General features: G+C 45.5%; 1 protein-coding gene across 2 annotated transcripts in view; it reads right to left on the bottom strand.

The window, feature by feature from the left end:
- SRFBP1 (serum response factor binding protein 1) overlaps positions 1–19,439 on the bottom strand; it is a 119,668-nt gene that overhangs the window by 65,638 nt on the left and 34,591 nt on the right. For both annotated transcript variants that reach the window (XM_073555469.1, XM_073555398.1), the window contains exons 2-3: positions 15,868–15,956; positions 12,833–12,905 (exon numbers count right to left, since the gene is read on the bottom strand). In XM_073555469.1, the coding sequence (XP_073411570.1) occupies positions 12,833–12,905; positions 15,868–15,956 (162 nt within the window). The remainder of the gene's footprint in view (positions 1–12,832; positions 12,906–15,867; positions 15,957–19,439) is intronic.

The following is a 19,439-nucleotide window of genomic DNA, read 5'->3' as shown; positions in this document are numbered from 1 at the left end:
TTCGGGTGGTAGATCGGGCCCTGGGACAGTAGGTCTGAGTGCTCTGGCAGGCGCCAAGGAACGTCGGCGAGTAGCTGTACTAGGTCTGCGTACCATGCCCGACGAGGCCAATCTGGGGCCAGCAGAATCACTGGCAGCCCTTCCGCCTTGATCTTCTTGATGACCCTCGGAAGTAGTGGCAACGGGGGAAATGGGTATGGGAGGCGAAACTGGTTCCATGGCAGAACCAGCGCATCCACGGCAATTGCCCGCGGATCCCGGGATCGAGCGACAAACGCTGGTACCTTGGCGTTCACTCTGGAAGCCATTAGGTCAACATGTGGCGTCCCCCATCGTTGGCAAATCTGCTGGAAGATCTCGGGGTGAAGTGACCATTCCCCGGATGCGAGACCCTGCCGGCTGAGGAAGTCTGCCGTCCAGTTCTCCACGCCAGGGATGTGGACTGCCGATATCGCCGAGTCGTTTCTTTTGGCCCAATGAAGCACATGCCCTACCTCGCGCATGGCTGCCCTGCTGCGGGTGCCCCCCTGATGATTTATGTAAGCCACAGCCGTGGCGTTGTCTGAGTGAATCCGAACGGGCCGGCCTGCTAGAAAGGGATGAAACTGTTGCAGAGCTAGCCGGATTGCCCTTATTTCCAACAAGTTGATTGGGAGGCGTGTCTCCTGCGGCGACCACAGTCCCTGGGTCGTGTGGTGGCAAAAAAACGCTCCCCAGCTGAGGAGGCTGGCGTCGGTTGTCACCACCAACCAATGGTCTGGGGGAAAAGGCTTGCCCTGGGGAAGTGAGGCACTGGCTGTCCACCACCCGAGTGCCTGTGTGACCCGCGTGGGCAACTGACACCGGCGATCGAGAGAGAAAGGGTTTTTGTCTCAGACTGATAAAAGGGCATGCTGCAGGGGGCGAAGATGGAGCTGGGCAAATGGAATTGCCTCCATTGCTGCCACCATCTTTCCTAGGATCCTCATGCAGAAGCGGATGGTATGAGGGACCGGTTGGCGCAGCTTCCAAACTCTCTGCCGGAGAGCTAAGGCCTTGTCCCGAGGGAGAATTACCAACCCTCGGGAAGTGTCGAAGATCATTCCTAAGAAGGAGATCCTCTGAGCTGGCACAGGGGATGACTTTTTCAGATTGACCAACCATCCTAAGCGGAAAAAGGGTATCTAGCGTCATGCTGACACTCTCCTCGCATGCCCGAAAAGAAGGGCCCGTGATCAAGAGGTCATCTAAATAAGGAAAGACAACTATGCCCTGGTAGTGCAGGGTGGCCATGACGACTACCATGACTTTTGTGAATACCCTGGGAGCGGTGGCAAACCCGAAGGGCAATGCTGCGAACTGAAAGTGTAGGCCGTTGATGGCCAAGCGCAGGAACCTTTGGTGCGGGGGAAAATGGAGATGTGTATGTAAGCGTCTTGGATGTCGATAGAGGCCAAGTATTATCCCTGCCCCATGGCGGATAAGACTGAACGGAGAGACTCCATCTGGAAACGTCTGATCCTGATAAAGCTCCTGAATAAGTTTAGGTCCAGAATGGGCCTGGCAGCCCCATCCTTTTTGGGTACCGTGAACAGGTTGGAGTAGAACCCCTGATATTTTCCGTTCTCCGGTACGGGAACAATGACTCCGCTGTGCTGGAGTAATTTTATGGCCTTGAGTAAAGCCCTTGCTCGTGTGATTACTTTTGGAGGACGGGAAAGAAAAAAACCATCTTGTACCCCAAGGACACCAGCTCAGTTACCCATGTGTCGTGTGAGACGGAGAGTCAGGCGTGGCAAAACTAAAGCAGGCGGCCGCCTACCTTGCGGAAGTCGCCTTGAGATTGCCCCGAGTTATTTGGCTGCAGATCTCTGGGACCTAGGTCCTCTTGAGCTGGGCTGGTGGGTACGCATTCTCCCCAATGGGTTGGCTGTATACGAGACCTGCCGATCTCTGTCCTGGCTGGGACGATCTGAAGCAGCGGGATTGGTCGCTGCAGCCAACCCGGGGTTGCGAAAGGACCGAAACCGCGTCTGAGGTTGGTGGCGAAACCGCTGTTTAACCCTTTGTTGAGGGAGAAAACTGCTCTTTCCACCTGTGGAATCAGAGATGAGCTGATCCAACTTCTCCCCGAACAGACAACCGCTCTGAAAGGGCAAGGAAGTCAGGGATTTCTTGGAAGTTGTGTCTGCCCGCCATGTCCTCAACCAAAAAGCCCTCCTAATGGGAGATCGCATTTGCCGCAGCGAGAGCCGCACAGTTGGTCGCATCCAAAGACGCATTAAATAAGGTAGTCCCCAGCCAAAGTGATCTGATTTGCGATCTCTGATAACTCTGCTGGTAGGTCCATACCCTGCAGGGCTCTGTTCAATGATTCTGACCAAGCCATCATGGCCTTTGCTACCCAGGTTGCCGCTAATGAGGGGGAAAGTGCTGAACCTGATGCCTCAAATACTGAGCGAGCTAGGCTCTCTATGAGACGGTCAGTGGGATCTTTGATGGAGGACCCACTAGGTATGGATAACAGGGTCCTAGAGGCCAAGCGTGACACGGGTGGATCTACCATTGGGGACTCTGCCCATTTTTTACAGAGATCAGGGGCAAACGGATACCTCGCTTCGAGCGCCCTTTGCCCTGAGAACCGTTTGTCGGGCCACTCTCTGTGTTGTTGTACTATGTCCTCAAACTCTGGGTGAGAACTAATCACTCTATGCGGCCGCTTTGCTCGCTTAAATGAGACCTTGTGACCTGAGGCCAAGGTGGAATCATCTTCGATCCCAAGGGTCTGGTTGATGGCCTCAATGAGACTATCAATTGTTTCCCGATATTCTGGAGTACCCGAACCAAGCGGCTCATCCGAGTCGTAATCTGAGCTCCCGTTAACGACCCTTGGTGAAGGTGAGCGAGAGGCCGAACTTATGGATGCCGAAGCACCAGATGGACCGGGAGATGCTGAGTGGGTTCGTTTCCGCCGCATCTGCCTGGAGTGAGAGCAGCCTCTGCAGGCCGGAGGCTCCTGTGAGGTGGAGGACCCCTCTAACACAGACGAGCCGCTATCCCTGCCACTATCTGGGGTCTGAAGGGACTCGATTGCTCTCGTAAGCGATGTCATGGACTGCGACAGAGACAAAGCCCATTCCGGGGGGCTCGGTACACTGGACTCGGTCGCAGGGGAGGGCTCCTGGGCACGATCGGAATCGCAGGCTTCGCAAATCTGCTTGGCTTGCGCCCATGGGAAGGCAGACTGACAGGAGGTGCATGCAACATATAAGAATGTGCCTTAGATTTTCTGGACATGATGGCTGCCAAGTGATCTGCCAAGGACCAAAAACTGCTCAGCCTCTGGAAAACACACAGAGGGTGGCCTTCCTCCAGGGGTAGCACTTACCCCAGTCCTGTGTCCCCCGTCCTGGACCTGTCAGACGTCCAGCCCGCCGACCAGCTGTCCTTTCTTTAAAAAGCAGCGCACCGGCGTGTGGGCGGCCCCGGGGCGTCATGGGTCGGAACTAAATTTCTGCCGTGTGCCCGAGGCCCCGAGGGGCAGGTCCGCCGGAAGTGGCTGCGTCACAGGGAGCGACTTCCGCCCGCGACCTAGCTCCGGGAAAAGCTGGGTACTAAATTTCCGGCATGCGCTCGGACTCAGGGTGGGACCGCCGGACACCGAACCTGGCCCGAGAAGCCTGCGCTGCCGGCTGCCACGCTATGTGGCACATCCAGGAAGCCCGGGGATGCCTGAAAACGGCACCAGGAGTGCCGACCACGGGGGTCCACAGGAGCCCTACCAGCCCACCTCCTTCCATGCCTCATCCCTCGACGTCCCATCTCGATTCTCAGGTTTAGGGGCGGGGGAAGGGGGGCTGAAAAAAAAAATTTAAGGACGGTGCAGGCACCCTAACTCCATCTTCCCTATAGGGGATGAGGAGAGGCACCATCCGCCACCTTCCATCACCGCTGTCTGGCATCGGTGATGCAGTGGGGGCCGCACGGACTATTCGCAGGCCTCTGTACAGCCTAGGGTTTCACTACCTTAGGGTGGTCAGGGCTTAGTCCGGCATCATGTCCCACGTAGCGGGAAAGGATATGTGGAGGCGACACTCGCACATGCTCGCCCATTGTTGGTTTGGGGAAATTGGACCCTTTCAATAGGATCCGTTGCCCCTGTCTTATCTTCATGGAAAAAATGACAGAGTCTGGAAAAAAAGACCAGACGTGTGCCTCCAATGGACACTAAGCAAAAACTGATTCCGTCTGTAATCGGGGCGAGGGTGTATACGGCGGAGGAGCTAACCTCTTTTTTTCACTTAGTGTCAGCCTCCAGGCGGCAGTATCATACACCTACAGTACCTGTGTCCCCCAATGAGGTGAAGGAGAAAGTGTCTTAACTGAATACAGATTTTCTCAGAATTGAGAATTTTTATAATGACTTCACTTCTGGCAGAGAAAGAAGCAGATTTCCCCGATAAAATATAATACAAAAGTTGTTTATTTTCATGTGTACTATTGATTGATTGATGGGAGCGCAGGTGGTCTTCTCTTCCATCCTCCCAGTGGATGGCCATGGAACAAGGAGGTGGAATAAGATTCTGCAGGTGAACAACTGGCTACGTCGATGGTGCCGTCAGCAACGATTTGGATTTCTGGATCACGGAGTGAACTACTTATATGATGGACTACTTGCTAGAGATGGGGTGCACCTTACGAAGACTGGAAAGCATGTATTTGGAAGTCGCCTTGCTACACTTGTAAGGAGAGCTTTAAACAAGAACAACATGGGAAGGGAAGCAAAAGACCAGAAAAAGCCATACACCTGACAAATGCTATTGAGAACTCTGCTATTAGAAGTGGAAAGGAAGAACAAAGACGAAAGAATCTAATTAATAAAAATATTGGAGAAAGAGAAACCAATCACAAACTAAAATGTTTCTATACTAATGCACAAAGCATGGCCAACAAACAAGGAGAATTGGAACTACTAACACAGGAAAAGAAATATGATGTCATTGGAATCACTGAAACTTGGTGGGACAATACACATGATTGGAATACAAGACTAGAAGGATACAACTTATTTGCAAGAAACAGACTTGATAAACGAGGAGGGGGTGTCGCATTGTATGTTCGAAACGCGTATATCTGCACAGAGATTGAAGCTTCAGAGACTGGGAGTTCTGTGGAAACTGTTTGGTTAAGAATACAAGGACAGAACAATGGAAAGGACACCATTGTAGGCATTTACTACAGGCCGCCTGTGCAAGCTGAAGATATGGATGAACTCTTTATGCATCAGATGGCCAAGTTCTCCAAAAAATATGACATAGTTGTCATGGGAGATTTCAACTATCCAGACATTTGTTGGGAATCTCTCTCAGGCAAAACTAACAGGTCAAGGAAATTCTTATCCTCTCTTGCTGACAACTTTATCTTCCAAAAGGTAAGGGAGAAAACAAGGGGAACTGCTACCTTGGATCTAATCCTTATAAACAGGGAGGAAATGGTTGAGGAGGTAAAAGTGGCTGGGACCCTAGGAGGTAGCGACCATGCTATTTTAGAATTTTGGATAACTAGAGGCGGAAGACCTGTGAAGACTCAGACGTCAAGGTTAGATTTCAGAAAGGCAGATTTTAAGGGATTCAGAAAGAGAATTGGAGGGATCCAATGGCTGGATATCCTTAAAGACAAAAATGTCCAGGAAGGATGGGAAATCTTGAAAAATGAAATTCTCAAAGCACAGTTGTTAACAATTCCGAAAAGAGGGAAGAATAGGAAGCATTTAAGGAAACCAGGATGGATGAACACAGAACTTAAGCACATGCTAAAAAGGAAGAAAAAAATGTTTATAAAATGGAAAGAGGGAGGCATATCTAAAGAAGAATATAATGCTGTCTGCAGAACCTGCAGGGCACAAATCAGATTATCTAAAGCTGAAAATGAACTGAGGCTTGCAAGAGATGTCAAAAGCAATAATAAAGGATTTTGGGGATATGTCAAAAGTAAAAGAAAAGTCAAAGATGCTATAGGATTTTTACAGGATGAAAATGATGAAATGGTAAGACAGGATGTTGAGAAGGCTGAACTTTTAAATTCCTATTTTGCATCTGTTTTCTCTCAGAAAGGAAATGCAACATCAACTGTTCTTCACTGTCCTATTAAGGGAATAGAAGAATCCAGGATATCTATAAACAGAAAGATAGTGAGGAAACACTTAGCTAACCTAAATGAATTCAAGTCTCCAGGTCCAGATGAATTACACCCCAGAGTACTGAAGGAGATAGCAGAAGAAATTTTTGAACCCCTCTCCATAATCTTTGAAAATTCTTGGAGAACAGGAGAAGTGCCAGAAGACTGGAGAAGAGCAAATGTTGTTCCTATCTTCAAAAAGGGGAAGAAGGTGGACCCAGGCAACTATAGGCCGGTGAGTCTGACTTCTATACCAGGAAAGATCTTTGAACAAATTATTAAACAACATGTATGTCAATACCTGGATAAGAATGAAGTGATTAAACAGAGTCAGCATGGGTTTGTAACTAATAAGTCATGTCAGACTAACTTAATTTCCTTCTATGACGGTATCACTGATTGGGTGGATCAAGGAAATGCTGTAGATATAGTATATCTTGACTTCAGCAAAGCATTTGACAAAGTCTCTCATACAATCCTTATTGAAAAAATGACTAAGTATGGAATGGACAAGGCAACTGTTAGGTGGATTCATAACTGGCTTAGTGATCGGACCCAAAGAGTGGTCGTAAATGGCTGCACATCCAGTTGGAAGAATGTCTCAAGTGGGGTACCACAGGGCTCTGTCCTGGGCCCTGTATTGTTCAACATCTTTATCAACGATTTAGATGAAGGAATTGAGGGTAAACTGATTAAATTTGCTGATGACACAAAGCTAGGAGGGATAGCTAATACTAGAGAAGAGAGAGAGAGGATTCAAAAAGATTTAAATAAACTGGAGAAGTGGGCAGCAACTAACAGAATGGTTTTTAACAGGGAGAAATGCAAAGTACTACATCTGGGCAATAAAAATGAAAAAAGCATATATAGAATGGGAGGAATAGGGCTAAGTGACAGCACATGTGAAAAAGACTTGGGTATACTAATAGATCACAGACTGAATATGAGTCAACAGTGTGATGCAGCAGCAAAAAAGGCAAATGCAATTCTAGGATGTATTAACAGAAGCATACAGTCTAGATCACGTGAAGTCATTATTTCCCTCTACTCCTCTTTGGTCAGACCTCATCTGGAATATTGTGTCCAGTTTTGGGCACCACATTTTAAAAAAGACATCAACAAACTGGAGCAAGTTCAGAAAAGAGCGACCAGAATGGTGACCGGTCTGCAAACCCTGTCTTATGAGGAAAGGTTGCAGGATTTGGGAATGTTTAGTTTGCAAAAGAGAAGACTGAGAGGAGACTTAATAGCTGTCTACAAATATCTAAAGGGCTGTCACATTGTAGAAGGATCAACTTTATTCTCATTTGCACAAGGAAAGACTAGAAGCAATGGGATGAAACTGAATGGGAGGAGACACAGATTAGATATTAGAAAAAAACTTTTTGACAGTTAGAGTGATCAATGAGTGGAACAGGCTGCCACGAAAAGTGGTGAGTTCTCCTTCAATGGAAGTCTTCAAACAGAGGCTGGACAGACATCTGACTGGGATTATTTAGCGAATCCTGCTTTGAGCAGGGGGTTGGACCAGATGGCCCAGGAGGTCCCTTCCAACTCTACCATTCTATGATTCTATGATTTATGAAATCAAAATTAAAAAATGGCTGTTACTCAAATTTTATTCTGCGAGTCAGCACAATTATGGCTGTAACAAATTTATGAACTTTTATTTAGGTTTATTACTTTTAACTAATAAATACGTTATTTAAAAAAAACAAAAACAAAACAAAAACACAATGTTTCTGTGTCACCATTTTCTGAGAATCAAAAGTTTAAAAATTTTCAGCAATGGTGTTTAGAGAGCTTATGTTTTCTTCCACCCCAAAGCATAAAGCTGCCTCCACCATGCTTCACTGTGGATATGGTATCTTTTGGTGATGTGCAGTGTTGGCGCCAAACATACCTTTTGGAATTATGGCCAAACTGTTCAACCTTGATCTCCTCATACAATAATTTTCATTATATGTTTTCTTACATGCTTTTGGCGATAGACCTAATATAGATTTTGGTAGAACATAGAAAGGAAAAAACATTCAATTCCAGTTAAGAAGTAACTGCCTTCTTGCCACTCCATAGGCCAGATATATGAAGAATGAGATTTTTGTCACATACCGTACACAACCAGTATGTGTTACATTCCTGGGTGGAACACGGGGTTTGTGGACCCCTGTGCCACGGACCAGACTTACCCTGAAGGGGCGTGAGTAAGCAGCTACCTTGGAGTTCGCTGGAGCCTATGACAGAGCAAGACGGCCACAGGGACAGGTTCTCCCTGTGCAGACACAGCGGTCACAGGAATAAGTTCACAGTCCTGGACAGGACGGCTTCTTGAGACAAATTTCCACCGGACGTCCACTAGGGACAAGTTTCCACCGTGCAGATAGGGCAGTCGCATGGATAAGTACAGATGTCTGGCCACCAACCACCTATCAGTACTACAGGGGTTGCTGAGGCATTTCCCAGTAGGGAAGGGTGCCTTTTATACAAGAAGTTTCCGAGCTATTAGCTTGGAGACACCTTGCAGGTCCAAGCACATTTTACTAATTGCTTCCCAGCATCTGCAGGGAGCATTTACCATGTGAGTGCGCTGACCTGTTAAAGAACAGGGGAGATCGCGCACCCACGCCCTAGGCATGCAGCCAAGACACAGTGCGGAGTGCAGAGAGGAGGAGGAAGGCAGGAACTGGAGAACGCCGAAGATCACACCGCGGGCTGGGGTGGGGAGTGAGCCGACGTCCCCACATACTGACAGAACATGCAGTGGCGCCGAGCACAGTGCTACGGTATGCCAGAAATTCCTGCAGCTTCTTTACTGTTGCTGTAGCCTCCTGAACCAATTTTCTTTTTGCCTTTTCATCAATTTTTAAGGGATGTCCAATTCTAGGTAATGTCACTGTTGTGCCAAATTTAAGCCACTTCTTGGCCATCTTTACAATGCTATATAGTATATCTACTGCTTTGGGAATTACTATGTACCCTTCTCCTGACTAGTAACTTTCAACAATGAGATATCTTAGCTGTGTTGTTTACTGACCATGGCTTTTGCTGTAAGGGCCCCGTTACATTTAGCAATGCACCAGCGATCCCGACCACGATATGACCCGGTCTGGATCGCTAGTGCATCGCTAAATGGTCGCTAATGAGCTGCCAAACAGGCAGATCTCACTAGCGATGCAGCAGCGGTCGGCGGTCTATACTTACCGTCACACGCGGCGAGGGTGACAGTCTTCCCGCCACGTCCATGGCTCGCTCGTCGACGCCAGCAGGAAGCAGACGACCAGGAATGGACCAGGCCGATCTCGCGCGATAGCCAGCGGGGGAGCCGGTCGGAGGTGAGTATCACATGTAGCGATATCGCTAGTGACGCGGTGACACAGCAGCGATATCGATATGTGTAAAGGTCCCTTAAAATGTAACTAAGAAAATCCTACTAGAACCGCTAATCTTTATATGGAGTAAATCAGAATCATTGTAAATGATGGCAGCTGTGTACTGACTATTATTTAACATGAGTTTAAATTTGATTGACTAATATTGAACACAACCTCATTCCCAGTTATAAGAGGGTGTTCACACTTCTGCAACCACATTAATTTATTTTCGCTCTAAAAATTAGTTCAGTTTATTTTTTTGTTTACAGATTATAAGCGACATTAAAGCTGGAAAAAGTTATGAAATTATTCATCTTGGTATGATTTCTTACATGACAAAAACCTGGCATCCTAACAGGGGTGTGTAGAATTTTTATCTAGTGTATGTAGTGCAGAGGATTAACTAGCCTGTCAGTGTTATATTGACAAGGCTTCCTAACAGATTATGCGTATAAACTAATAGGCTTTGATATGTGGCACACTGGAGGCCACTCAACAATCGGCTCCCAGTCTTCTCGCTGTGGAGAGCCAATGGAGTGAAAAAGGAAGCAAAGGCCCTGTCACAATACTTACATGCAGCAGCTGCTACTGACCATGGCATGTCAGGAGTTAAATGTTATAAAGTGGAACCTCGGGCGCCATGATCCAGGGGTGAATAATAAGTGGCCTTTTACATAGTAAAGGAAAGTGGCATGTCCATTAGGAGAAGAAAAGGCAGTAAAGTGACAGGAAGTGGTTAATTACAATTTTCTATTAACCCCCATGCAGCATACAACCTGCAGTATATATACTATAGGGGTTCACGCTCTCTGGTAGGCATTAGACCTTAAATAGCGTTCACAGAGGCAATGCAGCTTTGGTCCAAACACGTACAGTTTTTATTGCTTTTCACAAGCTACACAGTACCAAAACAAACTCAAACATATATCCCTAGCTTTGTAAAAAGCAAACTCAACAGAAAAGACCCTAGGTACACCTGCCACGGCTGAGCTAGCCAAAACTTGGTCAAATAAAAACAGCTATTGTCCATAGCAACCACTGATACATTTGGTTCTCAGCACACTGCCTATGCAGACTCCGCTAAGAGGGATTCTGGCCCATCTCTCTTCAGCTCCAACATACATCCAGTTTGGTCAACTTCCCTGAGCTAAGAAAACTAGCCTGGTTATATGCAGGTAATCTAATCAGAACCTTTAAAGCTAGGATTTAACACTAGCCTACCTTCGCCTGCAGCTTCATTTTTTTCATAACAGTAAGGCTCTATTCACATGTCCGTTTAGATAGTTCATTTGCCTTTCAGGAAAAGACAATGGAATAAGCGATCCGTTGCAAGTTTTACAAACAGAAGACAGAGGCGTCCCATTGATTCATTTCATCTGAGCGCAAGAAACACTGTTCAAATCAAAAGATTGGCAAAGAGTGAGGGAATCATACCAACAAGGGAGTACAGTATTTTTCGGACTATAAGACGCACCAGACCATAAGACGCACCTAGGTTTTAAAGGAGGAAATTAGAAAAAAAAAATTGAAGTAAAAAAATGCAGTCAATTCTATACTTGATATCCCCTATCCTGGTATGCAGGGCCCCCCTCTCCGTCCTGGTATGCAGGGCCCCCATCCTTATCCTGGTATGCCTAGCCCCCCAGCAGGAAAAAACAACAACATTCTTACCTTCCCTGCGTGCTCTCGCAGTGTCCTGCCCCGGTGCAAGCAGCTGCTTTATGCTAGTAAGTAGCGCATGACAGTTATGTCATGGGCTGCTTACAAGCGGCCAAGGACAGCTGCCGGAACACTCACTGTTCTCCACGCCGAGACACTGTGTGTGGAGCGCATTGAGTATTCATTGCTCTTTAGCGAGCACAGTGTCAGCCGCCGGGTTCCTGAAGCTGCCGGGCTTTCACATTATTCCTGAATTAACAAGCATTTCTCACCTACTGTGTCCCCCCATTTCCTTGTAGATTGTAAGCTTGCGAGCAGGGACCTCACTCCTAATGTCATTGTTTGAATTGTCTTAACTTGTATTGAATTTATTGTCTGTACATGTCCCCGCTTAATTGTAAAGTGCTGCGGAATATGTTGGCGCTATATAAATAAAAATTATTATTATTATTATTATTATTATTACTAAAGGGAAGGAATACTCATTACATTCCACGCGTATGGGAGTGGAATGTAGTGAATATTCATTGCCTTAAGTAGCAGGCACACTATAAAGCTAGGGAGCTGCAAGAAGACGGCTGCTGCGGAGAACACGGTGCTCGTTATTAAACAGAAGTGAATATTAACTCCTCTCCACTCCCATGGGCATGGAATGCAGTGAATATTTATTTCTCTTTAGCAGCGGGCACAGGAGTTAGCCGCAGTAGCCGGCTCCTGCCTCCTGTGACTTGCTCCTCCGCCACTGCTGCTCCCCCACCTCAGCCAGATTAGGGACATCCGGACTATTAGACGCACCCCCCCCCCAGTTTCCTCCACATTTTCCGAGTAAAAAAAAGGGTGACTTATAGTCCGAAAATTACGGTAGATATAGATTTCACACCACCCCTCCATTTGTGCAGCACCCTATGATCATTAATAAGGGGTGAACAACCCCTTTCAATAAAAATGTATTCACTAAAATGTAGCAAACACAATATACTTCTCTAATTAAAAGGTTACATACTACAAACTCATTTCAGGAGACTTTATCCAGAAAATTAAAGTGTCCCTCCAACCAAAAGTACACATTGGATAATATATAGCGAGTGTGTGCGATACATGCTGACATCTTTACTTCAGACTAGAGTGTTATTTTAAAAACTTTGCTCCATAAGAAAAAAATGCATTGACAAGAAAATGTAAGGATCTACTACAAGAACCCACAAGATGTAGGACAGCATGTGTTCCTTATCTTCAGACAATCTTTAGTGCACTTTTCTCCAAAATTGTCCAGATTTTCCTGAGTTCTGGGCACAGAGTAAAAAATGACAACATCTTCTAAAAATGTAGAAAGAACTGGCTATAGTTGGAGCATGAGATCAGCATACACTTCTCCTATGCACAAGTCTACCAACACAGGAACGTTCCTCCTTTTCCTGAGGACTTTCAGCAAATGCTCCAACCTTTAGAAAGTGCATGCATTCCTTAACAAATGTACATTGAGCTTGGCAAGCATGTGTGCCAAGTAAGTCAAGATCACAGAAGAAATATAAGAAAAACATGGAAAAACGTTGGATTAAAATATCTCAAATGTTCCAAATGACTTGTAAACGTGAGCTACGAGCGATAGAATAGACTACATATGGCTGAAGAAAGACATCTTTTACCCTGATACTTTGCATTTCTTCAAGAAGTCTTTGCACTCGTCTTTGGTTTTTGAGAACTTGTTCTTCTGGTCCCCTGTTAATGCAAGTGAATGTAGTTAAAAAGACGAGTAAAAAGCTCAAAAAGGAACATAATAAATAAACACGTAAACACAACGTATAATCACATACACATCACGTTCATCAGTTGTGCTTGGCTTATTAGCTGTAAGGGAAATAAACACAAGCCAGCTGATGATGCACAATCACTGTCATCTTGGCAGCATCTTCGGGTTCTAGCCATCAGTACACAATTAGCGTGACTTGGTCTGGATGTTCACTGATCTCATCTTACAACCTGTTGTCATCCACAGCTGCATACACTATTCCGAAAGGTTATGTACACCTAAGCGCAGCGTTTTTTCTTAATTGTTCATTTATTTACTTTCTAGATGTAAAGTTGAGCAGCTTTTGAACAGTATTCATTAAAGATTTTTGACCAAATATGTCCAAGTCAATTATCTGCGAGAATGGCCTGGGGATTCCGCTAGTGTTAGAGAGAGCATGAGGAAGGGAAGGGGAACAGAGGGAAGCACAGGGAAATATGTTAGAGACAAAGAGATAACCACATGGATCTAACATATACTTACCTTGTAATGTCTTCACATCCTGTTCCATCCAGATGTGTCCAGATACCAAGCAGTGGAAGTTCACCGACCGCCATATTAGGACACCACTGCATAAAGATGGTGGCGACCTGATTTACTGCGCCGGCTTGAATTCCGCGCAGGCTCAGTGAATCATTCGGCTGATCCCGGTGGCAGAAGGAGCGCATGTACAATTTTAATGTGACCGCGGGAGAAAGCGCACAGGGGTGAGAGAGACAGAGAACAAGGGGGAGACAGCTCAAGCAGGACAGCATATGAGGGGAGAACACAGCACAGGAAGGAGAGAGACAGCAGACAAGGGGGATAGCACATGGGGTAGACAGGTCAAAGAAGAGAGCACAGACGGGAGAAGTCAGCACATGGAGAGAGAGAGAGTGGATAGGTGGGTGAGCACATGGGGGGAGAGATTCTCAACACTGCTAAGCCTGCCCCCATCGTGACATTACCGCCCTCGCATCGGGCCTTCATCTAGGTTTATAAATGCAGTTGTGGAGCTGTGTGGCTAAAGAGACAGGAAAGCAGCACCCGGATACAAAGTGCACATCCAGCCTGTAGCACAGGGAGGTTACACACCCACAAGAGAAAATTCAGAGAATTGGTTCAGGCTTCAAACTGTATGTCTAGGGGGTCAGAAAATTAATACAAATTGCAGGGAAATGTGTGCACTTTTATTAACCACAACTTAACCAATAATATAAAAAATAAAATAGGTTTTCTACGTCAAAAGGTGTCCCTACATTTTTCAAACTCCGAATAATGGTATGGGCTATAACCTTACTGGCTTATCCTCTTACCACTCCAATTTTGAATACAGACTACTGAAAATCACCAGACCGTCATACAACTCCAACTAGGTGTTTAGACTAAGGCCAGTTTCACACTTCAGTTTTTCATGTCAGTCCAGATCCGCGAAAATAGCGGAAAACGGATCTGCAGGTGGACTGAAAGGAACGTGTGTGAGCGGATCGGCGGATGAACGGATCCACTGATGGTTAAAATTTAAAGGAACCGCGCCTGGGAAAAAAAAGAAAAATGAATACCGTGGTATGTAGGGGTATCCGTGTGCGGGCATCTGCGGTGAGTAGCAATCTCGGGAAGAGAGCGGGCATCATCACGTGATGCGGCAGCGATCGCACAATGAGATCCGACATGTCACGCGAGAAATGGAGGTGATCGCGCGATGCAGGGGCTGAGAGCCGAGATCTCGCGCGAGGAATGGAGGTGATCGCAGGCGGGTAGGAGATCTCGAGGGGATTGGAGGCTATCGGGAGGGAAGTCGGGTAAGGAGAGAGAGAGAGAATGAATTTAATTCGACACCCAAAGAGAATTGCGGGTTAAATCAGTGAATGGCGGATCCGCGGCCAAAAAAAACCGTTGCATGGTCTGTCCGGTGATGTCAGCGGACGCCAAAATCTTGGTGGATCTGCTGACATGTGGATGCAACAGACGACCATCAGTCAAAATCCGCCAATAATGCTAGTCAATGGGGAAAAAAACTGATCCGCCAAGAAAAATGGCGGATCCGTTTTTTCTCCAAAACGGCGGATTTTGACTGATGGTCAAAAACGGATGTGTGAAACAGGCCTAAGACTTACTTGTTTCAACAGCTTACAATTTCAATTAGAAAAAAAAAGTCTGAGACTTGCTATACTTCCGAAACTAATGACAAAAGCTTTTGTCGTAAGTCGAGGCATGAGGCAGCGGGCCACACCAAGGAGGCAGCAGGCCTAAACAGTAGGGTTACCCAAGACGACTAGACTGCTCCTTGTGGAGATACACATCATAGGGACCAACAGACTGACGTAGTCACTGCAATCGTCACAGCTTCTCAGGCTGCACTCTCCAAGCTCCTCTGTAAAAATGACAGAATATTTCCAAAGGAGGAGGTGGGTGGTCTTTTTTTGTTTTAGGCTTCCCAGTTGTAGTATGGAGAATCCTCTCTCTGGTGCAATCTTGTGTAATGGGAAAAACAGACATGTGAACAGCACCATTAACTAGAATTAGTTTGTGTTCTGCAAGTAAATAACATGTATGTGAAAAATTAAACTGAATGATGCATAAGGAGGAGCGATCTTTAACCAAGGAATGTGTAAAGCTTCAAAAAAGGTAGCGATTGAGGGGAGTGCCCATGAAACAACCACCACCCCTATTCTTCATAAACTAATTTCATAGAAATGTTTGTATCTTTAGGTGCTGGATAACTGGCTGTGGAAGACGTGGGGGTCTAAACGCTCCCTCTAAATAAAGAATGGACCAAAGAAATACAAGTACCACAACCACTTATATACCAGTAGAGGAAGAGTGGAAATGAGCACTACCACATGCATGGAAGACACTCATACTGTGGATATGTATCACGTGATAAGGACATTAAAATATTGAGAGACTAACTTTCTGGATTTCAGCTGTGAGATGTGGCGGATCAGTTTGCGGATTGTTAGAGCCTTCACCTTCTTGACATCTGCCCGCATCCTCACCACCTGTGGGAGTAAAGGAATTCCAGACAAGAATTATGAATCAGCAGTAACTGGAAAAGCACTTTAAGCATCGGCATAAACAAGACATATTAGCTGCAATGGACACCATCAGATCAGCTTCGGTAACAGAAATGGAAACGGGGGTTCAATTACTTCAGTATAAGGGACGCATCCAAATTCAGTGGGCGGAAACCTGGAGAAGGAGGCATTTTGGGGAAAAAAGAATTATGACACAGAACAGTGGGGTATACATGTTGATCAGACATGATGTGGGATTTCTATTCTACCAGATGTTTGGAGTTTAAGATTTGTACACCACATTTTTTTTTAGATGCTTCTCTTTCTTAAAAAAAAAAAAAAAAAAAATACTGGTTGTTCAAATTATACATTTTAATTGAGAAGGCAGATAGCACATTGGGCAATTATGCCAAGGACCGCAAACTTTTTGGGGGCTTGTTCACACTGATGCTGTTGCAAAAAAAAAAGCCGCATTCTACAGTACGAGCACAGTTACAGATTTCTGAATCTCATGCACACACCGCTTGCTTTTTCTGTGGAAATCTGAACTTTCAAACAGCTTTTTCAAATTTCAGCATGACATTTCTTGGGAAAAAGTGGATGCAAAAACATGTGAAAAAAAGCGGTTGCATTTTTTAAGCAGCGTTTTTCCTGTCAATACTCTGTAGCAGATTTTCTTACAGCAAAAACCAAATACCCAACATACACACTTCAGATTTAGGCTTGTTGGTGATAGACACGTGGCCACAGGTCACCATTTGTCACTGCTATATCTGGGTCACTTTGCAATAAGCAAGTCACAAAAATCTGGGTCTGACTCTGCGACAGTACCTTAGGGGTTGCAATGGGACCCATTCACCTGCATTATACAGTGATGCAATATTTGGCTGCGTGACCCATGTTGTAGCCATAGTCGCGGCCGAGCCCCAGCCTTATGGCTGAGGTCCTTATTTTTATACTGAATTGCTGCTCAGTCTGGCTACAGAAAGGAAAATTCATCATTGCTGCGGTGTAGCTGATGTCCTGAAGCATATCCCTTTAGTTACATCTCTTTATGCCCTGGGAATTAGTCATGTACTTTTCCTTAGAACAGAGGAACCTTGGCATAATTATGGCAGCACGGTGGCTCAGTGGTTAGCACTGTATTACAGCACGGTGGCTCAGTGGTTAGCACTGTATTACAGCACGGTGGCTCAGTCGTTAGCACTGTATTACAGCACGGTGGCTCAGTCGTTAGCACTGTATTACAGCACGGTGGCTCAGTCGTTAGCACTGTATTACAGCACGGTGGCTCAGTGGTTAGCACTGTATTACAGCACGGTGGCTCAGTGGTTAGCACTGTATTACAGCACGGAGGCTCAGTGGTTAGCACTGTATTACAGCACGGAGGCTCAGTGGTTAGCACTGTATTACAGCACGGAGGCTCAGTGGTTAGCACTGTATTACAGCACGGTGGCTCAGTGGTTAGCACTGTATTACAGCACGGTGGCTCAGTGGTTAGCACTGTATTACAGCACGGTGGCTCAGTGGTTAGCACCGTATTACAGCACGGAGGCTCAGTGGTTAGCACTGTATTACAGCACGGTGGCTCAGTGGTTAGCACTGTATTACAGCACGGTGGCTCAGTGGTTAGCACTGTATTACAGCACAGTGGCTCAGTGGTTAGCACTGTATTACAGCACGGTGGCTCAGTGGTTAGCACTGTATTACAGCACGGTGGCTCAGTGGTTAGCACTGTATTACAGCACGGTGGCTCAGTGGTTAGCACTGCAGCCTTGCAGCGCTGGAGTCCTGGGTTCATATGCCACCAAGGACAACATCTGCAAGGAGTTTGTATGTTCTTCCCGTGTTTGTGTGGATTTCCTCTGGGTTCTCTGGTTTCCTCCCACATTCCAAAGACATACTGATAGGGAATTTAGATTATGAGCCCCACAGGGGACAGTGTCGAATGTATGTAAAGCGCTGTGGAATAAGATAGCACTATATAAGCAAAGCATAATAAATAAAATAATTAGAAAATATCATGTTGGGCCAGCATGAGACCCTAATCTCAACTTAAAGGGGTGGTCTGAAGATAAAGTAATTTTCCTCCTAAATCCTTAGTGCCATAATCGAAAACTATTTTATAATATACTGAATTAAAAATTCCCTATCCTTCCTTATCAACACTATTTACCAGTAACTGTCATTCTATTTTTTTTTACTTCCTTCTTCATGGCACTTCGTTTGAGAATCCCACTGCAGCCTCTGCCTCCTTTATGAAATGAAGAGTCAGTGATGCTTGTATCAGGGGCTGGGCTAGTCCCTGCGCGCTGTACAATGGGCGCTCTGTTGCCGGCTCAGATCAACATTAGGGTCATTCCATGGTAACTTACGTTACAACACAGTTAGTAACTTACGTTACAATAAGTTTACTTCTCATATGAAGTAATGGTATTGTAACGTAAGTTACCATCAGCTTTGTAATGCAAGTTACTACATTGTGTTGTAATGTAAGTTACCAAGTAATAACACTATTTTGGATTTAATTTGTATTCTTGAAAAATCAAACTGTGTTGAAGTCTATTGAGAATAGTTTAATGTACAATATACAGTCACTCATTTTTGTGCCTGCCTTCATAGAACAGTCTGTAGCCATTATTAACTCAGTTTTTGGCTTGTGGATGTAACGTAAGTTACCATGTAATGACCCATTAATGATCTGGCAACAGAGCTCATTTTCAGAATACCAGGCGAGCGGGGACCAGGGGCGTCACTTGTGGGGGCAGCGCAGGTCTCTGCAGAAAATAAGTTACATTATGGCTCTAAAAAGGAATTTTAAGACCTTTACTAGACTCTACTACACTAACTCCACCACTCCAGTGGCATTTGCATAAAATTACAGGCTGTAATAGTTGGAATATGGAGGGGCTCACAACACAACCACAGGAATGTCACTGGCAAGCAGCCCTCAACTTTATATCCAAAAGGTGAATAAGGATGTTGCCCCATAATAATGCTTCTTGGGGGAACCAGCAAAACTATTTTATTTTTACTTATTTATCCATCATGGCTAGATCAAATGACCGCCAGAAGTAATCACACAAATGTCGGTGAATTACATCAGCAGACGTTTTCAGAAAAGAACTACCGTACACATTTCATTTGAAAAACAGTAACAGATATTCACAAAAAAACAACGTTTGACCGCTCCAGTGCAATGATCAGACACAATGCATTGCACTCTAAAGCAGCGAGGCCCCTGGAAGCTATAAAAACAAGCAACATTACAATTGACTTCATAAAAACCCTCTCCATTTTGGGGATTTTTATTATATAGTGTTCAGCTCATGGCTAGGTTTCCGGCTTCCTCTGGAGTCTTGGGGGACAGGAGCAACAGAGAAAAAACCAGCAATCCAAAAAGAAAAAAACGTAAAAAAAACCCTTAACATTTAATTAAAGACGATTAAAAACATAAAGGGGAAATAG

Source organism: Dendrobates tinctorius, unplaced genomic scaffold, assembly GCF_039654945.1.
Source record: "Dendrobates tinctorius isolate UK_male_01 unplaced genomic scaffold, ASM3965494v1 ptg000003l, whole genome shotgun sequence".
Taxonomy (NCBI): Eukaryota; Metazoa; Chordata; class Amphibia; order Anura; family Dendrobatidae; genus Dendrobates; species Dendrobates tinctorius.
Note: the sequence above shows the minus strand (reverse complement) of the source record. Positions and strands in the feature narration are given on the sequence as shown.